Consider the following 27,128-nt stretch of genomic DNA (forward strand, 5'->3'; position numbering starts at 1 on the left):
CTGATAATTTATTTCCTGTTCATTTCCCATATGTCCATGTGTCAAGAAGAAATTGCAACTTCTTGTAACTTGGTCACACCAGCACTGTGAGGGCTGAGGGACTGTTGCAGCCCAGGTACAACATTCTCCCAGGTGAGGGGTGGACCAGATACAGCTGGACAGGTGGCCAGGACTTGAAAGTCTCACCAAGGCACTTCTTGCCATGTCACGGTTTCCCAAGATAGGTTGACTGCAATGTAAAACACTCCTGCGCATTTTTCCTACTGCTCCAGGAGGACCTGCAGGCCATCCCTATCACCTTGCCCAAGGATGGCAAATCCACTCTGATGGTATTTTGGGGTACACTAAGGGGGCTGTCAGTTGTTAGTGGCCACCTTTGCAAAAGAGCAAGGAAGGGTAGCATAGGAGACATATTATGCACAAAAAACTGCTTCCTGACTGTGAACCAATCCTTACTTTCAGCTCTAGCACTCAGTACTCAAAGGTAGACAACCCAGGAAGTAGCATCTCACAGCCCTGGCCTAGACCTCCCAGGATTGCCCAGTGTCTCAGCCTTGTGGGGCAAATCATATAATGATCCCATAACTGCCCAGGGAAGGGGAAATCCCCTTAACTTCAGCTTGCCTTACCAATGCCTGATACAGCAGATTTCCACAGTGATATCCAGCATACCCAGGAGTCCTTTATAAACCTGTGTGTCAATATACAAAGAGATACAGAGTGCCCCACAAAAAGATCTATTTCCATAGCTGAGGTTTGGACAACTTAACTTGAAATCAAAGATTGCTTAAAAATATTTTTTGACTGAAACTTGTTCCTTTCTAGTCTCTGCTCACTTGGTTTTAATTCTATGACTGTGTGAAGGCTAACAGAAACGTCCAAATTTTAGACAAACAAGTTCTTAAAATAAAAGAAGGACTTTAAGTACATCTCTTGGAATATATGACTGTATTTTATGAACCTGGATCTCTAATCAAAAAAAGATCACCAGATCAATTTTGGTAACCACCTATTCTTTCTTCCACGACACATTGCCAAGAAGCCAGGGACTATGCCTGGGCTCTTATTTTCCCCATAACTAGGGCCACAGAGGGCTGAGGAATGCTGTCAGGACAGATGGGATAAATGTCCTGTGGAGGGCATCACCTCTACAACAGCCAGATGAGGGCCTTTCATAAGCATGAAGTCTCCTTAGCCTTTAAAGATAAACATGGACTCGACTGCGTGACCTAGGTTTCCCATCCAAAAGACCCTCCTGTGTGTATGAACAGGAGATGAAGGCTGTTCACAGCAGCTTGCTCTGCATTCACAGTGTCTATGGCGAGGGAAAGGAGGTGACAGGAAACAAGCCAAGCATAGTGTGGGAAGTTGGAAGCCAGCTGGAATCTACCACATGGGTCTTCTCTATGCTCAGGTCACATTCCTCTTTGGGTATGTGTTGGCAAATAATTTCAACAAGAGGATGAAGAACTCCATGCACGATGGATAACTCCAAAGAGGTGATATTTAGAGTAGTCACAATCAGTTCGGTCTAGCCTGGCTTGGACCTTTTAAACAAAAGCAAATAAGCTTTTCATGGAGCATTAAAACTCAATGGAAAGGGAAGGCTCACTCCTCCTGTAATCCATCCAGACAACCAGCTATTTGCCTGTTCTGATTTTCCATTCCTTATTCACATCTCCTCTGGTTAGCAGACCACCTGCGATCCGTCTGAGCCATGCCTCTACCCTTCCTCACTTCCTATAGTCCCCCTTGGCTCTGAAGGCCTGTTTGGATCCATCTCTCCAGCTGTGCCTGCATGTGCCTGACTAGGAAGCATGAACCTGGAACTGACGTGCTGGAAGCACACCTGAGGGTCAATGCATTCCCACTTTCTGCTCTCTATCAGGCATCAGATGAGGCGGGTAAGACAATTCCTGAGAAACTGGCCAGGTAGTACAATTCACATGCCTAATTTATACCATTTGCCTGATCCATTTTTCTGATACATTAAAAAGTATCTGTTATCCTTAAATGAATTGGGATTGATCAATACTACAGGCACATATTTTGGTATATTCTTCCCCCTAAAGAGGAAGTTCTTGTGAGCCAATTCTCTTCTAAGAAATGTAATGGAAGAGAAGAGTGTAAAAAGACATCCCTATGAAGAGTTCCACGTTGGTTCCTACCAGCCAGCCTCCAATGGAGATAACAAAGCCCATCTTCTGGATTGTCATGTTGTACTGGTGAATGGGATGTGGGGGCTTCTGGAAAAGAACAAATGCTCACAAGAGCCAAAGGAGCCACTGGATGCAGACTGCAGTCAGCAACCTGGCTTGGGATGCAGAGGCTTTTAATGCATGGTTCACCACCTGCTCATGAGAGGAGCACTGAACTCCATCCTCCTAACCCTTCTCCCATCCCAGTCCCAAGAAGTTCTGCCTACCTGGCATGATGACATCAGGAAATCCCAATTTTCTTGTAATTGCCAATCCCCTATTAAATGTCATGGGATTTTCTCTCCTAATCTGTTCCATATCTCCACGAAGAAGCTGCAGAGAAATAATAAGACCTGCAAAAACAAAAGCATTTTCTTACTCAGAACCAAAGTTCCACCCTGTATTGTAGTATTAGAAAAGACATAAAGCCTCATATTTTTTCAGAGGAAAATGTTCCAAGTTCAGCATTTTTCTTGAGAAAAATTTTGATGTAGAAAGCATGTGTTATTCTGAAGAAGTATTCTAGAAAGCTAAAGGAATTTAAGTCAAGATTACCTCAATAACCCAGAGAAGTAGTCTATTAAACACAGACTGAGGTCTGGGAGATTGAGTTGCCTTCCTCTCTCTTCGTCAGCATGCAACACAGGGCCTGGTTGGGCCCTAGCGAATACTGAATGGGAGTGTTGAACTACATAAACTGTAGATTTAGGGACCCGAAGTCTATAGAAACAATGGAAGACTAAAAACAAGGGTAACCAAAGAAGACCTTGTGTCAAGGTGTCCCACTAGCTGGAAATGAATGAGCTAAGAGGCTCTGTGTTTTATGGCAGGAGTATGCCAAAATGTGGTAAGCAATTTGCTGGTTCAATCTTGCAATGGCATGTAAAGAAAACAGCAGAGCAGACATTACATTGTCCCTGCAGGGAACCACTGCACTGCAAGGAAAAGAAGCGGTGTCTTATGGGACTAATTGAGCCTTGCATCAGACTCTGAAAGTTTCAGACCCTCCAGATGATTCCAGGTGCTTTGTTCAGAACTTGGGAGAATCTGTAAGCTAGCTACTTGTACCCTAGGGAGTTTTGCACAAAGCAGGAATCTTCTGGAAACCACCTCCTCCCCTGCCCCCAAAGGTTCCCCACTGCAGCCACTGGCTAGAAGGCTGTGAGGCTAGATGGAGTTAGGAAGTGCCTTCTGAGACTTTGTGAATGAGATCAGCTGTTAACAGGATGATGAATTTAGGTGCTGATTTATGGGTCAGCGGGCAGCAACCTTGTCAATCTAGAAACTTGAGAGTTGCGCAGAAGATGAACATCTAGAAACGAGGACAGATGTTATGAACATTAGGACGAGCAGAAGAGTGGTGCCTGGAATGGAGACAACAATAAACAGAGTTGTAGAATAAGGATGGTCTGGGAATGGAGAGTGGAGAGGGGATGGAGAAGAGGAGAAAGAGAGAGGTCAGAAAGAAGAGCCACAGACATTGTAACTGGCAGATCAAAATATTCTAGTAACTAGGAATATGTACTCTCACAGCTGGGCCAGGGGAGGAAATACAGTTCTACTGCAGCCCAGACAGAATCTCAAGATGATCTCATTGCTTCAGCTAAGCTCACACTCTCCAATAAACCCTGGGATCACACATATGATGTCCCAGGTGTCATTAACTGCAGGATCACAGTGCCCTAAAAAGCAGACATATGGTATTCCAATTGGCATTATGGTTACATAATCACTGTTTGGCATTTGGACCACCCTAAAGTAAGTTTTCCAGCCTAAGCACTTGGTGGACTCAACTACAATCAGTTTATGAATCTGGAAGGTAGGGGGCCAGAACCCATACCACAATGATCTCTGTAGAGAAGAGCAGCTTTGGAGATACTCGACCCTCCCGCACAACCCCAGCTCATTTATCTGCAGTATCCTTACACAGCTATCACATCTTATCCTCTGGGTGAGCAGAAATCCACTGATCTAGGAGATGGCCTAGCTTGGAGTAGACAGGTGAGGATGGGACAGTTTTCAGAATTTGAGATGGTGGTTGGAGGGCAAAGGAAAAAAATCAGCGGGTGTACTCATCATTCTGCATAGGCAAGGATTTATTCAAGAATCCACTGACTGCCTTTCATCTCCTCACTTTCTGGCAATCAAATTGGCTTAGAGATGCAAAGTGCAACTTGTGAGGATGTAGACTGAAAGTGCTGTGAGAGTCACATCTAGCTTTCAAGCTATTCAAAAGGATCCTGAGCAGCTGCTTTCCACCTCTAAATGTGTCAAATAAGATGAAGAGAGCTTCAGTTTATGCAAGAGAGCAAGTGAAAAGGCACACAAAGAATGAAAGAAGTCACCAATGGAGGCTATAACAACTTCATCCTCTTTTGTAGGAGTTGGGATCCTGGAACTTCTGGGTCTTTTTTCTGCTTCTGAAACCCTGGGTGATTGAGGCACATTGCCAAATAATGCTAAAGCAGGACAGAAAAGCCTCTGTGAATAACTGAGAAAAGTGACCCACTCGCCTACCCAATATGCAAACAGTCCCTCAGCAACACTTGGTGTTCTACCTACAAATCATCCAGCTCTCACACAAAAGATCTTGAAAGTAACTAAGTCTATACAATGTCTCTGTTAATATGATCCCTGACACAAGAAAACTGTTTTCTTACTGAATTTCATCTCAGGTTAAAGACTGTCGCATAAAAAAGTAACAGGACAAATTGATACCTGTATGGAATATTGGAGGGTTAGCAACCTGTCCCTGTCCCTCTTTACCTCCATCTCTTGTGGTAGAGGTGGACGAAGATTAATAATGTAAATTAATCTTAGCCCAAGATATGTAAATAAATCTGTAGTTAATAGTCCTTTAAAAATACATAGAAAACCAATGTGGTCAATTGCTTTGTTTGCCTTCATTTATTCTTAATGACCTTCATGCTACTGGAATTGCTAAAAGTTAGGTCTGTGGCTACATATCTAAGAGGCCAACAATGGAAATGAGGAGACATATATTAAAGCTGCATTTAAGAGAGTTACTGCTGAATGATACATTTACTCCCAGCATTAAAAACTAATGTAGAAATTCCTTCTGCATTTTTATATGATTTGACTTGAAGGGAAAGCATTAATGACTTCTGAAACAGAACTGCCAAGGCAATGAACTGTCCATGATGTTTAACAAAGATGACTGACAGTTTACAGCAAAGTAAATTAATTTTTTATAAAGATGTATCTTTAATTAAGGAGACGAATAAAGACCTGAATTATTCCTTGAATAATCTACGAAATAATCTACGAAATTCTCTGACATGAAGATCCCAGGGCCCAGCAGTGAAAAACCCATGCTCAGAAGATTGGCAATAGAGGGGCAACGCCAGTGGCCTGGAGTGTGGAAACCTGGGCTCCCTGTTCAGGGACTAAGTCATTTCATTGAACATCAGTTTCTTCATTTATTTAAGGAGGGAGCCAAAACAGATAATTTCTAAGATCTCAACCAGCTTCCAAGTCAAGCCTTGCCAAGAAGCAGTTAGACACACACTTCAAAGGGAAGCAGCCTAGTTCTCCTCCTGGCTTTTCCACAGGTGCATGGAGACCTCCTCTCATGAGACCTATCCTAACTGAGGCACTTTGAAGTCTGTGGTGACCTCAGCAGAGAAGAACAGAAACCTTTCTAACACTGTTTAAAAGGCAAATGTCTGTGAAGTTTGCACAGGAACCACGACATTGAAGATGGCACAGTCCCTGCTCACTCTGGCGAGTGAGACAAAACTCAACATCTGAACCTGGTGAGGTGATAGTGAAAATTGCTCTTTTAGTTGTTTCTTTAATGTGCTATTACCATCATCTCTCTTTTAAAATGTTCTTCCTACTTTAACCATATCATGTCCCAAAAACTTGTAGCCAAGGGTAGCTCCTTATAAATCAACTAAGTAAATAAAGAACATTACAAATAGTGATGTGAACAGTAGTTTAAAAAATTGCTAGTAACTGTTCTGTATTTTAAAAAACAAGATTTATTTGACACTTGCTGTAGCCTAGTTTTAGGTGAGGAGTATGAACTCCCTTTCCCCTTCAAGCACACCGCATGGAGCTCCCTGGCATCCAGGCACATACATAAGTGAAAACAGTTACTTAAAAATTGTGAGAGCAGGGGGCTGGCCCAGTGGCGCAGCAGTTAAGTTCACACGTTCTGCTTTTCGGTGGCCCGGGGTTCATTGGTTCGGATCCCGGGTGCAGACACGGCACCGCTTGGCAAAAGCCATGCTGTGGTAGGTGTCCCACGTGTAGAGTAGAGGACGATGGGCATGGATGTTAGCTCAGGGCCAGTCTTCCTCAGCAAAAAGAGGAGGATTGGCAGTAGTTAGCTCAGGGCTAATCTTCCTCAAAAAAAAAAAAAAAAATAGTGAGAGCGGCCCTGAGGACCCCCATGCTACAAGGTTGTAGAGGAATCAAGTACTCCCAGCTGAGGGTCTCAAACTTTCAGCCTCTGGTGTAGAGCTGCTCTGAGGACCCTCCTAGCTGAATATCTGCTGACCCTGACAGGGAAAAAAAAAGTTCTCCGCAACTTTGGAAAACTGCCATGTCTTATAGTGGCTTTACACTGCTATTTAAGGCCAACTTTTTATTTACAACAAGTCTATGAAAGTTAACACGAAGAAGGTTATGTAATAGAAGTTATGAAATAATTTAGAGGTAAAAACTGTCAGGAGAAACACGGTTCTATGTAAATTTGATAGCTATCTTCAAAAGTATATAAAAGTTCATAGGCTTTTAAATAGCACTTCTAATTTAATCAAGAAATTAAAGTTCAATTGAGAAAATATAATCTTTCTAGTGGGTAGAATTGCACAGGATTTAGATGGAGATTATTTAAACAGGGTTTTAAAAGAAAAGAAGGGAAAAGGAAAAGAAGTTGAGCTAAGATGAAAGAAAGCTGCTTTGAAATAAAGATTTTCTAGTCTAGTTCCAGAATAACTAGATATTGGCAGACTAATTGATTCTCATTAGTGTCAGGCTTTCTTGGTGATGCTAACACTGAATAGGAATAGAAAAAGTAATATTAATATTTGTCTTTTTTGGGGGCTGTGTGTGTAATCTTTGTTCAGGAAAACACAGACTTCACAATGTGACAAATGCTGCAACACTTCTGTTCACTCTGGATTTAAATTGGAATTCAGGTTACCTATCAAAGCACATGAATCCATCATAAAAAAATCAGGAAATGTATTTTGGTGGGAAATAATTTGGGAAGGTCTCAAATTATCACAAAAAGAAAGAATAGAAAGTGCCTGAACAGGAGAATAAAGGTCTGTAGGGAACTGAACTTTATGTATGGCAACTGATCGATACAAATCAATTTAGGTGTGTATGATCAGCGACTACAAATGTAACACAAAGTCTTCTAGCCAGAGAAGTACATCACCATGGCTGGCGCTGGGAGCAGAGTACTTGGCACTGGACTTGCGGATGATATTCTCGTGGATCTGGGACCACTCACTCTCGTTGTTGCACCTGCAACAGAAGGACAGACATTATGACTCTCAAGGGTTTTAAACATCTGGTCTGATGTTCCACTGTGTAACACTAAGTTTGAAGGGAAACTTCAAACTCACTTTCCTAAAGAAATGAATGTATGTTCTACCAAATTTAGCAAGGCTTCTTTTCTGTATAAGGCACACAGAAGATTTACACTTGGGGAAAGAACAGAATCTCTAAAATGAATCTCTATAAATATTTTTTAAGTGGCAAAATATCCTATTCTCTAAAGTAGCACTCTCCCATGTGACAATTTCTTTTTAGTCCCTTACAAACACACACACACACACACACACACACGCACAAAACTAGGCTCCAGAGGGAACTTTCTGATACAGAAAAAAACAGTTCCTCTCGACAAGTACTACTTACAAGTTTAGAAACTTCCATACTGGCTTTACAATGTCATTATACTAGCCCTAGAGGAAAACCCTGCTGAGCTCAGGGTAATCTAGATATTTGTTTGTGGCTTTATTTCAGCCAGACCAAGATAAGAAGAAAAGTTTGGAAGAGTAGTAGGTTTGGTTCACTGTGAAAGTCTTTGTTGTCAAGGGGAAGGAAGACTTAGTAGAGAAGGCTGGATGCCTAAATATGTAAGAATTAAGTTCTTTCCTAGGGACTTTGGGATTGGGACAAAAGAGAGAATGGAGGAGCAACACTGCACCTCTAATTCCTGACATTTTAGTCTTCCCCTCTAAAGGGAAATTCCAAGAGGACTGCAACCATGCAACCATTTGGTATAGCTTAGGAAGAGAGACTAGGAATTCCTCATCCTAATGCAGACACCTCAAAGAAATAATTGCAATGAGATTTAGGTCCTCTCTTGAAAATTTTTATGTGACACTGGGAGTCCCCATAGCCTTCACCCCAGCCCTTCCTCAGTTGGAAGGTACAAACCCACTGACCCCAGAAAACAGGACCCACACACAAAGGAAAACCCACAGAATCTTTCCATGGTTACTCAGAAGTGTGCGGTCCAGCCCAGCCACTTCCAAGAAGAAACCCCAGTAAGAGTTATATCATGTGCCATCAACAGTGTGAAGCACAACTGGTTTCTAAATAAAAGGTTTGTATAGTGACGATTCAGAGATAAAGGAGGATGGTCACTACCTTAATTTTGTTACTCAATCAGTGGCTATTCGGACTCCTTAGTCAGTATAAATAAGCTTCACTCATGCAGAGATGTTGCAAAGAATTGTCAAAGATGAGGTTCTCACAGTTCAGAGCTGTGAGGATAACTTCCTGCTTGTAGAATTCTTTCCCAACAAAGGAAGGGGGAAAGTGGTCTTTAAAATGATCACTTGTGATTTAGCAACTCAGTTGGAAATCAAAAGTGAGATGTGCTGGCAGCAGCACATCCAGCCCTTCCTGTCTGACATGCACACTGTCTCATCTCTTCCAACCAGTCAATACATCAGAGAAGTGCCCAGTGGGTGAGGATTCAAAGGCATGTCTTGCTGTCAGATTTTTGTCACTTTCTGGGTTTGCAAGATCAGTAGTTACTTTAACAGAAATCTGACTACAGTTTGTCATAAATAACATACTCCTCTCATTTCAAAAGACGAGTCTTGGAAATTTGCTCCCTCCCTCCAATAGATGGTGTAATTTTACTATTTCTCCAACAAAACACTCACTGGCTCCTTGGCAGTACAGTGGAGCTGGTGCTTTCTTGACCACATCGACAGTGAACAATGTGTATTATTCACTCGCATGTACCTTTCTACCCAATACACACATACTCACATATAATTCAGATGCCTGGCAACAGATAGCTTGTTGCTGCCGTTCCTCCCGCTTTGCACACCCTTAACTATTGGTGGTCTTCACAACTCTACCTTCAGCCCATTTCTTTCTTACCCTACAAGCTTTCCTGGGCAATCCCACCCTACTCCATAGTTTCAATCACCACCAGAAGCTGCCAAGCCCCAAAATAGTGTCTCCAGCACAGATGCATGCTAAGCTCCTGACCTGCATGGCCACAGGGGAGCTTATCATCTCTCCCTCACCTGTCTGCTCCCAGAGACTCCCTCTCACTGAGTGGAACACACTAGTTCACTAAACCAGAACACTTCTAGCTGTTGCTATGTCCTACAAATTTTGTTATCTTAAAATCTGCCACATCTGACCCCTTCTCTTCATGCTCTTGGTTCAGCCATTTATCATCTCTCTTCTGAATCAGTGTTATCACCTCCTATCTGGCCTTTCAAACTCCCTTTCCAGAATGCCCCAATGAGCTACTCAAGTCATCTGAAACTAAGTGGATGTGGTGTTATCAGCATATTTTAACCAAACACTAGGATATTTTGTAAGGAAAAGTTATAAATGTAAGCATTTATTAAATAATCTGAGTTGTGATTACAGTGAGGCATGATTATGTCATATCCAATCAAATAAATATTTAGAGCACTATTACTGATGTCAATAGTTTGTCTTCAATCATAAGAAGCATGAGGGATTGTGATCTAGAAGAAGTCTGTGTGCCTCTGTGGCAGTCCACTTCCCCCACAGAGGAAACGACAAGCAAAGGCAATGAAGCAGCACTTCAATACTATGTGTCCAGGGATTTTACCCAAGAAATAAGTCAGAGGGATGAGAGGGTTCTGGTATTTTCCAAGGGATCTCCAAGCATTCAGAAGCACCAGAGTAGATGTGCAGGTTCTGCTCAACAAAGAGAGTTCAAAATACTCTTCTTATTCACTCATGTATCAGAGCACACTTTACTATTTGCCTCTTCCCTAATACCTCCGTATCTTCTTGATTTCTGTGTTTCTGATGGGTATTCACCCAACTTTCTTCTCATCTTTCTCCATGGTGAGCAACTCAAAAAAGTATCCAAGAAATTTTAGATGGTTTGTAAGACCTGTAAGTTTGTATTTTTAGAAGATTGCCTACTATAGGCAAATGATGATTGGGATATTTTCCCATATTTTATTTCACTTAATTCTCATAATCCTATAAGATAGGTACTATCATTTTACTGATGAGGAGAGTGAGGTGGAGCTGGAGTCTAAATGTAGGTTTGCCTGGTCCTGAAAGCAGGGCCAGGGGCAGGCAGGCAATAGAGAGGAGAGGCTACAAAGTACCTTAACCCTGAAAACCTTTTACTCCTGCCCAGGTTTCAGAGTACTTGTCTCCCCGCCATCAGTCAACATGCCCATTTTGTCTACTTTCACCTAACTGGAACTATTCAGTCTTGACTATGGCTTAAAACAATTTAGAGCAAAGACTCCAAAATTCCATACAAAATTCTTTCTCTTTGTGACCTGCTTTATTTTGGCCTTATTTGGTTGAAAGTCCTAATAAGCTAGAAAATAGGCAATAACCTACAGACTTAGGAACACTACCGATGCTGACCACCAGTTCATGCAGTCCTTACTTGTAGTGCAAAAGAAGAGAAAAGCATCAAGAAGAATAAAGAAAAACCACATGCATTCTCATAAAAATGGGCTAAGTGAGCAGTCTCTAAGATCAAGCTGATACAATGAACCAATCTGATTCATTCTGGATGGGCTCTTACAGGCTATGAGAAATTGCCTTTTTATTTATGAAAAACTTGAACGATTTCTTATTTTAGTATTTATACATGCTTATTTTAATACAGACAATTGAAAAAAGACAAGTAGAATACATAAAATTATAGTGCTTTAGATACTTTTTTTATTGAGATAGTGGTTTATAACATTATATAAATGTCAAGTGTACATCATATTTTGATTTCTGTATAGACTGCATTGTGTTCATCACCAAAATCTAGTTGATATCTATCACTGAATACATGCGCCCCTTTATCCCTTCCACCCACCCTCTCCCCTTCCCCTCTGGTAACCACCCATCTGTTCTCTATATCTATGTGTTTGCTTATTTATGTTCCACATATGAGTTAAATCATATGGTAATCGTCTTTCTTCGTCTGACTTATTTTGCTTGGTATAATACCCTCAAGGTGCATCCATGTTGTCGCAAATGGCATGATTTTGTCTTTTTTATGGCCGAGTAGTATTCCATTGTATATATGTGTGTGTGTGTGTGTGTATGTGTATATATATACACACACATACACACATATATACACATACCACATCTTCTTTATCCATTCACCCATTGATGGGCCCTTAGGCTGCTTCTAAGTCTTGGCTATTGTGAATAATGTTGCCATGAATATAGGGGTTCATCTATCTTTTAGTATTAATGTTTTCATATTCTTTTGATAAATACTCAAAAGTAGAAAAGCTGGATCATATGGTATTTCTATTTTTAATTTTTTGAGGAATCTCAATACTGTTTTCCATAGTGGCTGCACCAATTTACATGCCTATCAGCAGTGTATGAGGGTTCACCTTTCTCCATATCCTCTCCAATACTTATTTCTTGTCTTTTTAATAATAGTCACTCTGACAGGCATGAGGTGATGTCTCATTGCAATTTTGATTTGCATTTCCCTAATAGTTAGTGATGTTGAACATCTTTTCATGTGCCTGTTGGCCATCTATATACCTTCCTTGGAAAAATATCTGTTCAGATCCTCTGCCCATTTTTTAATAAGGTTATTTTGTTCTTGTTGTTAGTTGCATGAGTTCTCTATATATTTTGGATATTAACCCCTTATTGGATATATGATTTCCAAATGTCTTCTCCCAATTGGTTGTCTTTTTGTTTTGTTGATGGTTTCTTTTGCCATGCAGAGGCTTTTTCGTTTGATGTAGGTAGTCCCATTTATTTTTCTTTTGTTTCTCTTGCCCAAGGAGACGTAATCAAAAAGATACTGCTAAGACTGATACCAAACAACACACTACCTACATTTTCTTCTAGGAGTTTTATGATTTCAGGCCTTAGATTCAAGTGTTTAGTCCATCTTGAGTTAATTTTTGTGTATGGTGTAAGTTACTGGTCTACTTTCATTCTTTTGCATGTGGCTGTCCAGTTTTCCCAACATCATTTATTAAAGAGACTTTCCTTTTTCCATTCCATGCTCTTGGCTCCTGTGTGAAAATTAGCTGTCCACAAATTTGTAACTTTATTTCTGGGCTCTCAATTCTGTTCCATTGATCTGTGTGTCTGTTTTTTTGCCAGCACCATGCTGTTTTGATTACCAGAGCTTTCTAGTACATTTTGAAATCAGAGTGTGTGATACCTCCAGCTTTGTTCTTTTTTCTCAGGATTGCCTTGGCTATTCAGGGTCTTTTATTGTTTTATATACATTTTAGGATTCTTTGTTCTATTTCTGTGAAAAATGTTGTTGGGATTCTGATTGGGATTGCATTTAATCTAGATTGCTTTAGGTAATATAAACATTTTAACCATGTTAATTCTTCCAATCCATGAGCATGGAATATCTTATTTCTTTATACTGTCTCCAATTGATTCCAATAATATCTTATAATTTTCAGTGTATAGGTCTTTCACCTCCTTGGTTAAATTTATCCCTAGGTATTTTATTCTTTTTGTTGCAATTGTAAATGGGATTGTATTCTTGATTTCTCTTCCTGCTAGTTAGCTGTTAAGTGTATAGAAATGTGACTAATTTTTGCATGTTGATTTTGTACCCTGCAATTTTCCTGAATTCATTAATTATTTCTAATAGTTTTTTGGGGGAGTCTTCAGGGTTTTCTATACATATAATCATGTCATCTGCAAATAGTGACAGTTTTACTTCTTCCTTTCCAATTTGGATATCTTTATTTATTTTTCTTGCCTAATTGCTTGGCTAGGAATTCCAATACTATGGTGAATAAGAATGGTGAGAGCAGGTATCCTTGTCTTGTTCCTATTCTTAGAGGGATAGCTTTCAATTTGTCACTGAGTATGATGTTAGCTGTAGGTTTGTCATATATGGCCTTTATCAAACTGAGGTACATTCCTTCTATTCCCATTTTATCGAGATTTTTTATTATAAATGGATGTTGAATCTTGTCAAATGCTTGCTCTGCATCTACTGAGATGATCATGTGATTTTTATTCTTCATTTTGTTAATGTGGTGTATCACAATGATTGATTTGCAGATGTTGAATCATCCCTGAGTCCCTGGAATAAATCTCACTTGATCATGGTGTATGATCCTTTTAATGTATTGTAGTATTTGATTTGCTAATATTTTGTCAAGAATTTTTGCATCTACCTTCATCAGTGATACTGGCCTGTAATTTTCCTTTTTTCTGTTGTGTCTGCTTTTGGGGGTAATGGTGGCCCCATAAAATAAGTTAGGAAGTGTCCCCTCCTCTTCAATTTTTTGGAAGAGTTTGAGGAGGATAGGTATTAAATCCTCTTTAAATGTTTGGTATAATTCACCAGAGAAGTCATCTGGTCCTGGACTTTTGTTTTTTGGGAGGTTTTTGATTACTGTTTTAATCTCTTTACTAGTAATTGATCTATTCATAGTCTCTATTTCTTCTAGATTCAATTTTAGGAGGTTGTATGATTCTAAGAATTTATCCATTTCTTCTAGGTTATCCAATTTGTCGGCACACAGCTTTTCATGGTATTCTCTTATAATCCTTTGTATTTCTAGGGTATCCATTATAATTTCTCCTCTTTCATTTCTGATTTTATTTCTTTGAGTCTTCTCTTTTTCTTAGTGAATCTAGCTAAGGGTTGTCAATTTTCTAATCTTTCCAAAGAACCAGCTCTTACTTTCATTGATCTTTTCTATTATCTTTTCAGATTCTGTTTTATTTCTGCTCTGATTTTTATTGTTTTCTTCCTTCTATTGACTTTCGGTTTCATTTGTTCTTCTTTTTCTAGTTCCTTTAGGTGTACTGTTAGATTGAGATTTTTCTTGTTATTTGAGATAGGCCTGTATTGCTATAAACTTCCCTCATAGTACTGCTTTTGATGCATCCCACAGATTTTGGTATGTTGTGTTTGCATTTTCATTTGTCTCTAGGCATTTTTTGATTTCTCCTTTGATTCCTTCATTGATCCAATAATTGTTCAGTCTCTACATATTTGTGACTTTTCTAGCTTTCTTCTTGTAGTTGATTTCTAGTTTCATACTACTGTGGTCAGAAAAGATGCTTGACATGATTTTAATCTTCTTAAATTTATGGAGACTTGTTTTGTTTCCCAACATATGGTATATCTCTGAGAATGTTCCATGTGCACGTGAGAAGAATGTGCATTACACTGCTTTTGGATGGAATATTATATTTGTATCTACTAAGTCTATCTGACCTAATGTTTCATTTGAGGCCACTGTTTCCTTGTTAACTCTCTGTCTGGATGATCTATCCCTTAATGTAAGGGGGGGTATTAAAGTCCTCTACTTTTATTGTGCTGCTATCAATTTCTCCCTTTAGGTCTGTTACTAGTTACTTTATATACTTGGTGCGCCTATGTTAGGTGCATTTATATTAATGAATGTTATGCCTTCTTGGTGGAATTTCCCTTTTATCATTATATAAAGTCCACCTTTGTCTCTTACCATCGTTTTTGGCTTGAAATATATTTAGTCTCATATAAGTATAGCTACACCCACTTTCTTTCTGGTTGCCATTTCTTTGGAGTATCATCTTCTATCACTTCATTTTGAGCCTACATTTGTCTTTAGAGCTAAGACAGGTCTCCTTGAGGCAGTATATTGTTGGATCTTGATTTTAAATCTATCCACTCACTCTGTGTCTTTTGATTGGTGATTCAATCCATTTACATTTAGGGTGATTACTGATACATGAGGGCTTAATACTGCCATTTTATCTTTCATTTTATGGTTGTTCTATATTTTCATTGTTTCTTTCTCCTTGTGTTTCCGTGTTCCATTTCAGTTTGGTGGTTTTCTGTCACGTGTTTCTCACTTTCCTCTCTTCTTATGTTTCATGACTGCTCTGAATTTTTATTTTGTGGTTATCATGAGGTTTGTACAAAAGATCTCATAGATGAGGTAGCCCCTTTCTTTATTTTATTTTATTTTACTTTATTTTTATTGAGTTAATGATAGGTTACAATCTTGCGAAATTTCAGTTGTACATTAATGTTTGTCATTCGTGTTGTAGGTGCACCACTTCACCCTTTGTGCCCACCCCCCACCCCACGTTTCCCCTGGTAGCCACTAAACTGTTCTTAGTCCATAATTTTAAACTCCTCATATGAGTGGAGTCATACACAGATTATCCTTCTCTTGCTGGCTTATTTCACTTAACATAATTCTCTCAAGGTCCATCCATGTTATTGCAAATGGAATGATTTTGTTCTGTTTTGCAGCTGAGTAGTATTCCATTGTATATATGTACCACATCTTCTTTATCCATTCGTCTGTTGATGGGCACTTAGGTTGCTTCCACGTCTTGGCTATTGTGAACAGTGCTGCAATAAACATTGGGGTGCATGGGACTTTTGGGATTGCTGACTTCAGGGTCTTTGAATAAATACCCAGTAGTGGGATGGCTGGATCGTATGGAAGTTCTATTTTTAGGTTTTGAGGAATCTCCATACTGTTTTCCATAGTGGCTGCACCAGTTTGCATTCCCACCAGCAGTGTATGAGGGTTCCCTTTTCTCCGCAACCTCTCCAACATTTGTTGCTATTAGTTTTAGATATTTTTGTCATTCTAACGGGTGTAAGGTGATATCTTAGTGTAGTTTTGATTTGCATTTCCCTGATGATCAGCGATGATGAGCATCTTTTCATGAGCCTATTTGCCAGCAGTATATCTTCTTTGGAGAAATGTCTGTTCATGTCTCCAGCCCATTTTTTGATTGGGTTGTTTGACTTTTTGTTGTTGAGTTGTGAGAGTTCTTTATATATTATGGATATTAAGCTTTTGTCAGATATATGACTTGCAAATATTTTTTCCCAGTTAGTGGGTTGTTTTTTTGTTTCAATCCTGTTTTCATTTGCCTTGAAGAAGCTCTTTAGTCTGATGAAGTCCCATTTGTTTATTCTTTCTATTGTTTCCCTTCTCTGAGAAGGCATGGTGTCCGAAAAGATCCTTTCAATACTAATGTCAAAGAGTGTACTGCCTACATTTTCTTCTAGAAGCCTTATGGTTTCAGGTCTCACCTTTAGGTCTTTGATCCATTTTGAGTTTATTTTGGCGAATGGTGAAAAAGAATGGTCAATTTTCATTCTTTTACATGTGGCTTTCCAGTTTCCCCAGCACCATTTGTTAAAAAAGAATTTCTTTTCTCCATTGTATGCCCTCAGCTCCTTTGTCGAAGATTAGCCGTCCATAGATGTGTGGTTTTATTTCTGGGCTTTCAATTCTGTTCCATTGATCTGTGCACCTGTTTCTGTACCAGTACCATGCTGTTTTGATTACTGTAGCTTTGTAGTGTGTTTTGAAGTCAGGGATTGTGATGCCTCCCGTTTTGTTCTTTTTTCTCAGGATTGCTTTAGAAATTCGGGGTCTTTTATTGCCCCATATGAATTTTAGGATGCTTTGTTCTAATTCTGTAAAGAATGTCATTGGGATTCTGATTGGGATAGCGTTGAATCTGTAGATTGCTTTAGGTAGAACACACATTTTAACTATGTTTATTCTTCCAATCCATGTACATGGAATGTCTTCCCATCTCCTTATGTCATCATCCAATTCTCTCAGAAAGGCCTTGTAATTTTCATTATATAGGTCCTTCACTTCCTTAGTTAAATTTATCCCAAGGTATTTTATTCTTTTTGTTGCAATTGTGAATGGTATTGTGTTCTTGAGTTCTTTTTCTGTTGGTTTGTTATTGGAGTATAGAAATGCTACTGATTTACGCAAATTGATTTTATACCCTGCAACTTTGCTGTAGTTGTTGATTACTTCTAACAGTTTTCCAATGGATTCTTTGGGTTTTTCTATATATAAGATCATGTCGTCTGCAAACAGCGAGAGTTTCACTTCTTCCCTCCCTATCTGGATTCCTTTTATTCCTTTTTCTTGCCTGATTGCTCTGGCTAGGACCTCCAGTACTATGTTAAATAAGAGTGGTGATAGAGGGCATCCCTGTCTCGTTCCTGTTTTCAGGGGGATGGCGCTCAGTTTTTGCCCATTGAGTACGATGTTTGCTGTGGGTTTGTCATATATGGCCTTTATTATGTTGAGGTAGTTCCCTTCTATGCCCATTTTGTTAAGAGTTTTTATCATAAATGCTGTTCGATCTTGTCAAATGCCTTCTCTGCATCTATTGAGACGATCATGTGGTTTTTATTCCTCAGTTTGTTGATGTGGTGTATCACGTTGATTGATTTGCAGATGTTGAACCATCCCTGTGTCCCTGGTATGAATCCCACTTGATCATGATGTATGATCCTTTTGATGAATTGCTGAATTCAGGTTGCCAAAATTTTGCTTAGAATTTTTGCATCTATGTTCATCAGTGATATTGGCCTGTAGTTCTCTTTTTTCGTGGTGTCCTTGTCAGGTTTTGGTATCAGCGTGATGTTGGCCTCATAGAATGTGTTAGAAAGTGTTCCATCTTCCCTACTTTTTTGATATAGCTTGAAAAGGATAGGTATTAAATCCTCTTTGAAAGTTTGGTAGAATTCCCCAGGAAAGCCATCTGATCCTGGGGTTTTATTCTTTGGGATGTTTTTGATTGCTGTTCAATCTCTTTCCTTGTGATTGGTCTGTTCAAATTGTCTGCCTCTTCTTGAGTGAGCTTTGGGAGATTGTAGGAGTCCAAGAATTTATCCATTTCCTCTAGGTTATCCATTCTGTTGGCATATAGTTTTTTGTAGTATTCTCTTATAATCCGTTGTATATCTGCAGGGTCTGTTGTTATTTCCCCTCGCTCATTGATGATTTTGTTTATTTGAGCTTTCTCCCCTTTTTTCTTTGTAAGTCTGGCTAGTGGTTTGTCAATTTTATTTATCTTCTCAAAAAACCAGCTCTTTGTTTCATCGATCCTTTCTATTGCCTTTTTCGTTTCAATAGTATTTATTTCTGCTCTGATTTTTATTATTTCTCTCCTTCTGCTGACTTTGGGCTTTATTTGTTCTTTTTTCTCTAGTTCAGTTAGGTGTACTTTAAGATTGCTTATTTGGGATTTTTCTTGTTTGTTAAGATGTGCCTGTATTGCGATGAATTTTCCTCTTAATACAGCTTTTGCTGTATCCCATATGAGTTGGTATGGCATGCTATCATTTTCATTTGTTTCCAGGTATTTTTTTATTTCTTCTTTAATTTCTTCAATGATCCATTGCTTGTTCAGTAGTGTGTTATTTAGTCTCCACATCTTTGTGCCTTTCTCAGCTTTTTTCTTGTGATTAATTTCTAGCTTTATAGCACTATGATCGGAGAAGATGCTTGTTATCATTTCAATTTTTTTAAATTTGTAGAGGCTTGCCTTGTTTCCCAACATATGGTCTATCCTTGAGAATGTTCCATGTGCACTTGAGAAGAATGTGTATTCAGCTCTTTTAGGGTGAAGTGATCTATATATGTCTATTAAGTCCAATTGTTTTAGTTTTTCATTCAGCTCCACTATTTCATTGTTGATTTTCTGTCTGGATGATCTGTCAATTGATGTGAGTGGGGTGTTGAGGTCCCCTACTATTATTGCATTGTTTTTAATATCTTCCTTTAGGTCTGTTAATAGTTGCTTTATGAATCTTGGGGCTCCTGTGTTGGGTGCATAGATATTTATAAGCGTTATTTCTTCTTGATGAAGTGTCCCTTTGATCATTATATATTGTCCCTCTGTGTCTCTCTTTACCTGTCTTATTTTGAAATCCACTTGGTCTGATGTGAGAATTGCAACACCTGCCCTTTTTTCCTTGCTATTTGCTTGAAGTATTGTCCTCCAGCCCTTCACCCTGAGTCTGTGTTTGTCCTTGGGGCTGAGGTGTATTTCCTGGAGGCAACAAATTGTTGGATCTTGTTCTTTAATCCTTTTTGCCACTCTGTGTCTGTTTATTGGAGAGTTCAATCCGTTTACACTGAGAGTGATTATTGATGCATGTGGACTTAATGCTGTCAATCTGTCGCTCATTATCTTGTTTTCCTGCCTTTCTTTTCCTGTGTGCTTTAGACTACCCATTTAATACTGCAATTTCTTATGCTGGGTTTCTTAGATTTTTCCTTATTTATGATTTGTCACTCTTTTCTGTACTTTATTTTAGTGTCTACCTTGAAGTTTGTATTTAGAATCTCGTGTATAATATAGTCTATTCTCTGGTGGTCTCTTACTTACTTGACCAATATGGATTTAGACCCTTTGCTCTTCCCCTCCTAAATAATTATTTTCATTTCTTATTCCAACTCGTGTTACGAATTTGTAGTTAGAGTGATAAGATCGTCCTTGCTTTGGTAGTTTCCTTACCTTTACCCTAGTGCTATAGTTGAATATTTGCTATCCTGTTCTGGTTCTATCCATCGGTCTCCCTAGTCTGTGGATTGTGACCCCTTTCTCCCTTTTTTCTTTTTTCAGGTATGAGAGCCTTCTTGAGGATTTCTTGTAGTGGAGGGCTTTTAGTTACAAATTCCCTTAACTTTTGTTTGTCTGGAAAAGATTTAATTTCTCCCTCATATCTGAAGGAAATTCTTGCTGGATAGAGTATTCTTGGCTGAAGACTTTTATCTTTTAAAGCTTTGAATATGTCACTCCATTCTCTCCTAGCTTGTAAGGTTTCTGTAGAGAAACCCGCTGACAGTCTGACAGGGGCTCCTTTATAGGTTATTCTCTTCTTTTTTCTTACTTCCCTGAGTATTCTTTCCTTATCTTTCCTTCTTGCCAATTTTACTACTATGTGCCTTGCAGTAGGTCTTTTTACATTGACAAATCTAGGAGATCTGAAAGCTTCCTCTACACACATTTCTCCCTCAATCCCTAGATTTGGGAAGTTCTCTTCAATAATTTCGTTAAGCATACTTTCTACTCCATTTTCCTTTTCCACATTCTCGGGAATTCCTATTATCCTTATGTTCTTACTCCTCACTGAATCCACTATCTCGCGGAGATTTTCCTCATTTTTTTAAATTCTTAGTTCTCTTTCTTCCTCTGGAGCCATTCAGCACGTCTATCTTCAATTATGTTAATTTGCTCTTCTATGGTATCTACACGGGCATTCAGGGAATCCGTATTCTGTTTTATCTTGTCCATTGTGTTTTTCATCTCTAGTAATTCTGTTTGATTCTTCTTTATGATTTCAATCTCTTTTGTGAAGTAACTCCAGAACTTGGCTTGTTTCTCTATCTTTCTCTCTATCACATTGAGTTTTTTGATTATAGCTGCTCTGAACTCATTATCACTTAGTTTACCTAATTCCAAGTCCTCAGGACTTAATTCTATGTTTTTATTGTTTTCCTTCTGGTCTGGGTCTTTTATAAATTGCTGGATGGTAGAGGAGCGGTTTTTTTCGCATGGTGGTAGAATTCGGTTGCAGTTACAGCCTGTCACCACTAATGGGGGTCGAGAGCCACGTGTTGTGAGCTCTCTACCTACAGGCAAGATGGCTGCGCCCAGTGGCTTTGCCGGGAGGGAGGGGCTGCTATTCTCGTGCCTGATCTGGATTCAGATCAGTTCTGTTCTCTGATCTCCCAAGGCCTTGGGTTTATGGGGTCACCAGGGATGGAAGCTTTCCCCCCGTCAGCGGGTTTCCACTGAACCAGCAGCAGGAGTCCTGGATGATCCCCGGTCACGCTGAGGTAGCCCCTTTCTACTGATAGTGTCTCATCTCCATTTGCCTATGCAGGTTTCATCCTCTTCCTCTTCCCCTTCTACATTTTTGTTGACCCAAATTATCCCTTTTTCTATTGTGAGTTTGTTATCAAATTGAAGTGGTTACAGTTATCTTTAATGCTTCCTTTCCTTTTAGCTGTTATGTTATAATTAAGTGTTTATTAACCTGTTCTGATATAGAGTTACAATTTTCTGACTCTGTCTACTTATCACCTTGGTTAAAACTTTGTATACCTTTGCTTTCTTGCTTCAGGCAGGAGAGCTCTTTTCAAGATTTCTGGTAAGACAGGTCCAGTGGTGATGAACTCCCTCAGCTTTTGTTTGTCTGGGAAAGCCTTTATTTCTCCTTCATATTTGAAAGATAACTTTGTTGGATAGAGTATTGTTAGCTGACACTTTTTATCATTCAATATTTTAAATATATCATTCCACTGTCTTCTGACCTGTAGTGTTTCTGCTGAGAAATCTGCTGATAGCCTAATGGGAGTTCCTTTGTAGGTTATTATTTTCTTCTCTCTGGCCACCCTTAATATTTGTTATCATTGAATTTTGACAGAATGTGCGTTGGAGAAGGTCTTTTAATATGATATGTCTTGGAGAAAGTCTTTTGAGATAATTAGGTGTTCTGTTACCCTCATGTACTTGTATATCCAGTTCTTTCCCCAGGTTTGGGAAGTTCTCAGCTATTAATTCATTAAATAAGCGCTCTGCTCCCTTCTCCCTCTCTTCTTCTTCTGGGATACCCATTATCCTTACATTGCAGATAGGTATTTGAGTCAAATATTCTTGTAGAATTTCTCCATTTTAAAAAATCTTAGTTCTCTCTCCTCTTCCATCTGAATCATTTCTAGATTTCTATCTTCAAGCTAGCTAATTCTCTCTTCCACATGGTCTGCTCTATTTCCAATGCTTTCTACTTTATTCTTCATCTCATGCATTATGTTCATCAGCTCCAGAATTTCTGTTCGGTTCTTTTTTAAGACTTTCAATCTCTTTGGTGAAGTACTCCTTCTGTTCATTAATTTTATTCCTGAGCAATTGAGTCTTTCTGAGTTTTCTTGTAATTTGTTGAGTTTCTTCATGACAGCTATTTTGAATTCTCTGTCAGCTAGATCACAATCTTCTGTGACTTCACGTTGGGTTTCTGGAGAGTTTTCGTTTTCTTTTTGTGATACCATGTTACTGTAGTTTTTCATGGTCCTTGACGAGTTGGTCCTCTGCCGGCACGTTCGTAATAGCAAACAAGTTTCTTATTTGGGTAAGGCTTTGTTTTCTTTGATTCTGAGCTGCCTCTGGTTGTATTTGAGAGCCTGTGCTTCCCACCTTCCATTGCCTCTGCCAGAAGTGTTATTATCAGTGCCCTTGTTGTCCTGCTTGTGCCTCTGAGGTTGCTGGTGCCTTGCTGCTTATGATATTGCTGCAATGATGGGTGTCACCACCAGAGTCAGTGGGCTGGCAAGCACGTCTGCTGCTTCTGGGGTAGCCTGGGTCATGGAATCCCTCGCCATGGCACAGGAAGGAGAAGAGTGGGATGGGAACTGGAGTCACAAGCACCTCCGCCATGTCCAGGTTTGTTGGGTCTGCAGGCACTGTTGCTACAGGTTGGGGAGTCAAAGCTGTGAGCACAGCTGCAGCTAAGGGGGGACTAAAGTTGTGGGCTCTGCTGTTGCTGTTACCTGGCTCTCCAAGGGCTCAGGCACTGCTACTCCCAGATTTTCTGGGGACACTGGTACCATGCTGCCAGGGCCACTGGGTTCGTAGGTGTCACCACTGCTGCCAGGTGAGCTGGGGTCATGGGCAACAATGCTACTGCCACAGGGGTAGGGCTATCTGGGTTGCAAGCACTGCCAGGGCTCCTGAAGCCTCTGGTCTTGGGTGCCAGCATGGTTCCTAGAACCTCAGGTCACAGACACTTCCGCTGCTGTTGGGGGCCTGGGGTCTTGGATGTAGGAGGAGGCTGGGTTAGAGGTACAGTCGTGGTTCCTGGAGCCTCTGGTATGGGTCCCTCAGCATTTTCTGGTGCCGCTGGGAGCATGGGCTGCCTGGGTTCCTGGGGCCTCCATTCATGGGCATTACTGCAGCTCCTGGGACCTCTGGTTGCAGGCGTGGCTGCAGCCCTGGAGCTTCTAGTCTCAGGAGCTGCTGCTACTGCTCCCCTTGTTTCAATGTCTCCAGGAGGTCCAGTCCACCCACCTTCAGATGTATAGATCTATGGATCTCTCAGGCATTCTGGTGTGCTGTGCAGAGAATCTTTTGTTGGGCCATGGATGTCCTACTGGTTGTAACTTACAGGGGAGAAACAAAGGGAACAACTCACTCTGCCATGATGCTGATGGCACCTTTCAGGAATACTTATTTTTACTTTTATTTTCAGGTGGTAGAAGGGCTTCCATGAGTAACACTTCTGTCCCTTCCATCACTTTCCTGGGAGAAGAAGTGACTTCTTTGGCCAGTGCTTCCAGGAGAAGGACCCAGGCATGAACATCTCAGTTCTCCCTCTTTCCTCTTTTGGGACCAACCTGTTTGCAGAAAGCATACAATCTCTGCACCACCAGGCTCCACAATGATGGTGACTTTAAAAGTCTTTCTAATTCAGGGTTATGTTAATCACAACTTGTAGTGGGTTGAATGGTAAAAAGATATGTCCGTATCCTAATCCCTGGAACCTGTGAATACTGCCTTATTTGAAAAAATGGTCTTCATGGGTGTAATTAGTTAAGGATCTTCAGATGAGGAGATTATCTTGGACTATCTGGTTGAGCCCAAGTTCAACGACAAATGTTCTCAGAGAAAGGCAGAGGGAAATTTAAGACAGACAGAAGAGAAAAAGATACAGACAGAAGAGGAAGCAATGTGACCACAGAAGCAGAGACTGGAGTGATGAAGCCCCAAGTTAAGGCATGCTATGGCCATCAGAAGCTGGAAGATGCAAAGAGCAGATTTTACCCTAGAAACTCCAGAAGGAGTGTTGTCCTGCTGGCATCTTGATTCAGGACTTCTGGCCTTCAGATTGAGATCAAATTTCTTTTGCTTTAAACCACCAAATTTGTGGTAATTTGTTATACTAGTCATAGGAAACAAATACAAAAGTCCACGTGGCTCACAGATCTAGACTATAATCTCAAATCTAAGTTTTGTCACTAATAAAGGTGACACACTTATCTGTACTACTTACATATATATACACACTGCAAATTTATATCTATGCTACTCTACATTGTATAGCCGTTTTTATATACACTCGCTTAACATTCTAATCTCAGAACCAATCTATTGATATCCATTAGCCCCCTCAAACTGCAAAAACAGAATTTTATTCTTAGTTTACTAAGCAGAAATTATTAAATAATGGGGAATGAAGGTTGACTTTTGTCAAGTATCTTTTTTGATATTAGGATGATCGTATAGTTTTTTCCCCTCTGATGTATTCTATGCTAACTGCATGGTGATCAGAAAATGCGGCTTGTGCCTTGTGGAATTTATAGAAATTTTTTCTATGAATAAATTTTGTAAGTGTTCCATGAGCAGCAGAAAAGATATATTCTGTTTGTTGGACAAAAAATTTGCTTAGAGCTGGGAGACATATGGCTTGGGGAGCTGGGATATTCTGGTTATACCTACTGTCCTGGCATCAACATCACTCCTTTTGACTATTACAGAGTCCTGATTTAGATGATAAATTATGCTCACCCTACTTAGAGGTAGGAGAAAAAGTGGCTAAGAGTATGGTCTCTTAACCAGGCTGCTCAGGCACATGCCTCACCATCCTCTGCCCTGTTTCCTCATCTGTAAAAGACAGACAGTAACAGCTCATGATGAGTGCTTAACAATGATGACTGTCATTATCTGTCACATCAATTTTACTCAGATTCTCTCCTAAGTCAGATTTATTTATCTTATTTAGATATTTGTCTCCAACCTTATTTATTTTTGTCTTCTTACCTGTGAAGAGGCATGTTAGTTATATACATAAAGGTCATGACAACCAGATCTTCACCATACATTCCACCATGTATTGGTATAAAAGCTCTTTCTATCCCTGTTGAGGGGAAAAAAAGGGCTTTCTGGAACACAGGTGAGATAGAGGCAGAGATGTTGGCAAGGACACCTAGACTCTCATCCTGCTTTCTCTCCCCCAGTTAAGGAAGTAGGTATGTTAAGGCTGAGTTTGGTCAAGATTTCTTTAAACTGAAGTACATGGACTGTTGGGCAAATGTCTCCAGAATGGAGGTAGGAACCCTGAGTTTAATGGGTAGCATAGAAGTAACCCTCTACTTTGCAGAGACCAAGTAATCAGGGGCTGGTCCAGCTGGGGATTCTGGGGCTGAGGGAGTGAGTGGTGCTGTCATGTGCTGTGTCTGTGCCTGGCCTGAGAAGTCACTTCACTTCCCGTGAGATCATGAGTTCTTGGAGGATAAATAGGAAATCAAATTTAACCTTACAGTGTGTGTGTTCTTTTTCTATCAATTCCTGATTTTCCTGACACAGGACACTCATTCCATAGATTTTACCTTAATTTATCATTAATATTGTGACATATTTTCATTTTGTTTGTATTTGACTACTATACTTAGCCAGCTTTAATCTTTTTGTGTCTCCCACTATCTTTGTCTCTTACTATATCACATAGATGGATTTTTTTGGACTCTTTTTCCAGAATTTTTATCTAATAGGGTTTTCTTTCATCTCAATTATATTTACTGTTATAATTGATATGGATGGGCTTTCTTCTGTCTTTTGGTCTAGGCATTCTGATTTTTCTCAAATGCTCTTTTACAGCAGCTTTTGTACCGTATGATCTATGTTCTTACATGGACCTTTGTGATGGATGATTATATATGCTGCATTTATTTCTATTTGGGTTTCCTTCAGGATAAAAATGTCCAAATTTTTAGTAACAGAAATATTAATGCAGTTTTCTAACCTAATTTGTGCCTTTATTATTACTGGTTAATAAGAAGTATGATAACCCAACAGCAATAAAAACTAAACGTTGACCATAAGGAAGAATTAACATTTTAAAAATAACCTGTTCTATAAAGCCTGTGACATGACTTCTATTTCTAGCATTTTTTGTTATTGTTGCTGTTTTTGAATCACTATAGGTTAAATAAAAGATTAATTTTTTTAAATTAAAATATGATTACTACCATTCTCTTGTTCTTCTAAGAAATGTCATTAATTTGCCGAGTCACTTACTTAACCATGGTGTTGACCATCTCTTCCTCAGTAAGATGGTGAACCCCCACTCAGTGCACAAGATTGGTATAAAGTTTCAATGTGATTATACATCCAGAAGAGCTCTGAAAGAGCACAGAGCACTAAACAAATGTACACTGGTATTACTATTGAAAACAGGTGACATTTTATGTGACCATTATGGAGCAATTAAGATATTATGGATGGAATTATGTAGGATTTATATTTTAGATGTTAAAGTGGAACTTTAATAAAATGTGGTTGATTACATAAAGGTCCAAATTAAGTGTAATTATGAATTAAGTTCATTTCCTGACTGAATCAGATAGGACAGATAATACAGAAAAATATCCATACAATATTATGGTGAAGATATATTAACACGGTGATTGGCAGTATAAGATTTAATTTGGAAAAACAATATTGGGTTGAAACCAAAAGAGGACAGATTTAAAAAAAAAATCTCACAGTTAGAAATACAGCTGCTTTAAAAACTCACTACGGGGCCGGCCCAGTGGGGTAGTGGTTAAGTTCATGTGCTCCACTTCTGCAGTCCAGTGTTTGCAGGTTTGCATCCTGGGTGTGGACCTAGCACTGCTTGTCAGGCCA

The 27,128-nt window shown here is 39.5% G+C and overlaps 1 protein-coding gene across 15 annotated transcripts in view; it reads right to left on the reverse strand.

The window, feature by feature from the left end:
- The window catches only part of DOCK3 (dedicator of cytokinesis 3), a 438,078-nt gene that overhangs the window by 100,953 nt on the left and 309,997 nt on the right, over window positions 1-27,128 (reverse strand). For all 15 annotated transcript variants that reach the window (XM_044754125.2, XM_044754132.2, XM_070493006.1 and 12 more), the window contains 2 exons: window positions 7,612-7,700; window positions 2,426-2,551 (listed from right to left, as the gene is read on the reverse strand). In XM_044754125.2, the coding sequence (XP_044610060.2) occupies window positions 2,426-2,551; window positions 7,612-7,700 (215 nt within the window). The remainder of the gene's footprint in view (window positions 1-2,425; window positions 2,552-7,611; window positions 7,701-27,128) is intronic.

The sequence above is a fragment of the Equus asinus genome, chromosome 21, assembly GCF_041296235.1.
Source record: "Equus asinus isolate D_3611 breed Donkey chromosome 21, EquAss-T2T_v2, whole genome shotgun sequence".
NCBI classification, from domain to species: Eukaryota; Metazoa; Chordata; class Mammalia; order Perissodactyla; family Equidae; genus Equus; species Equus asinus.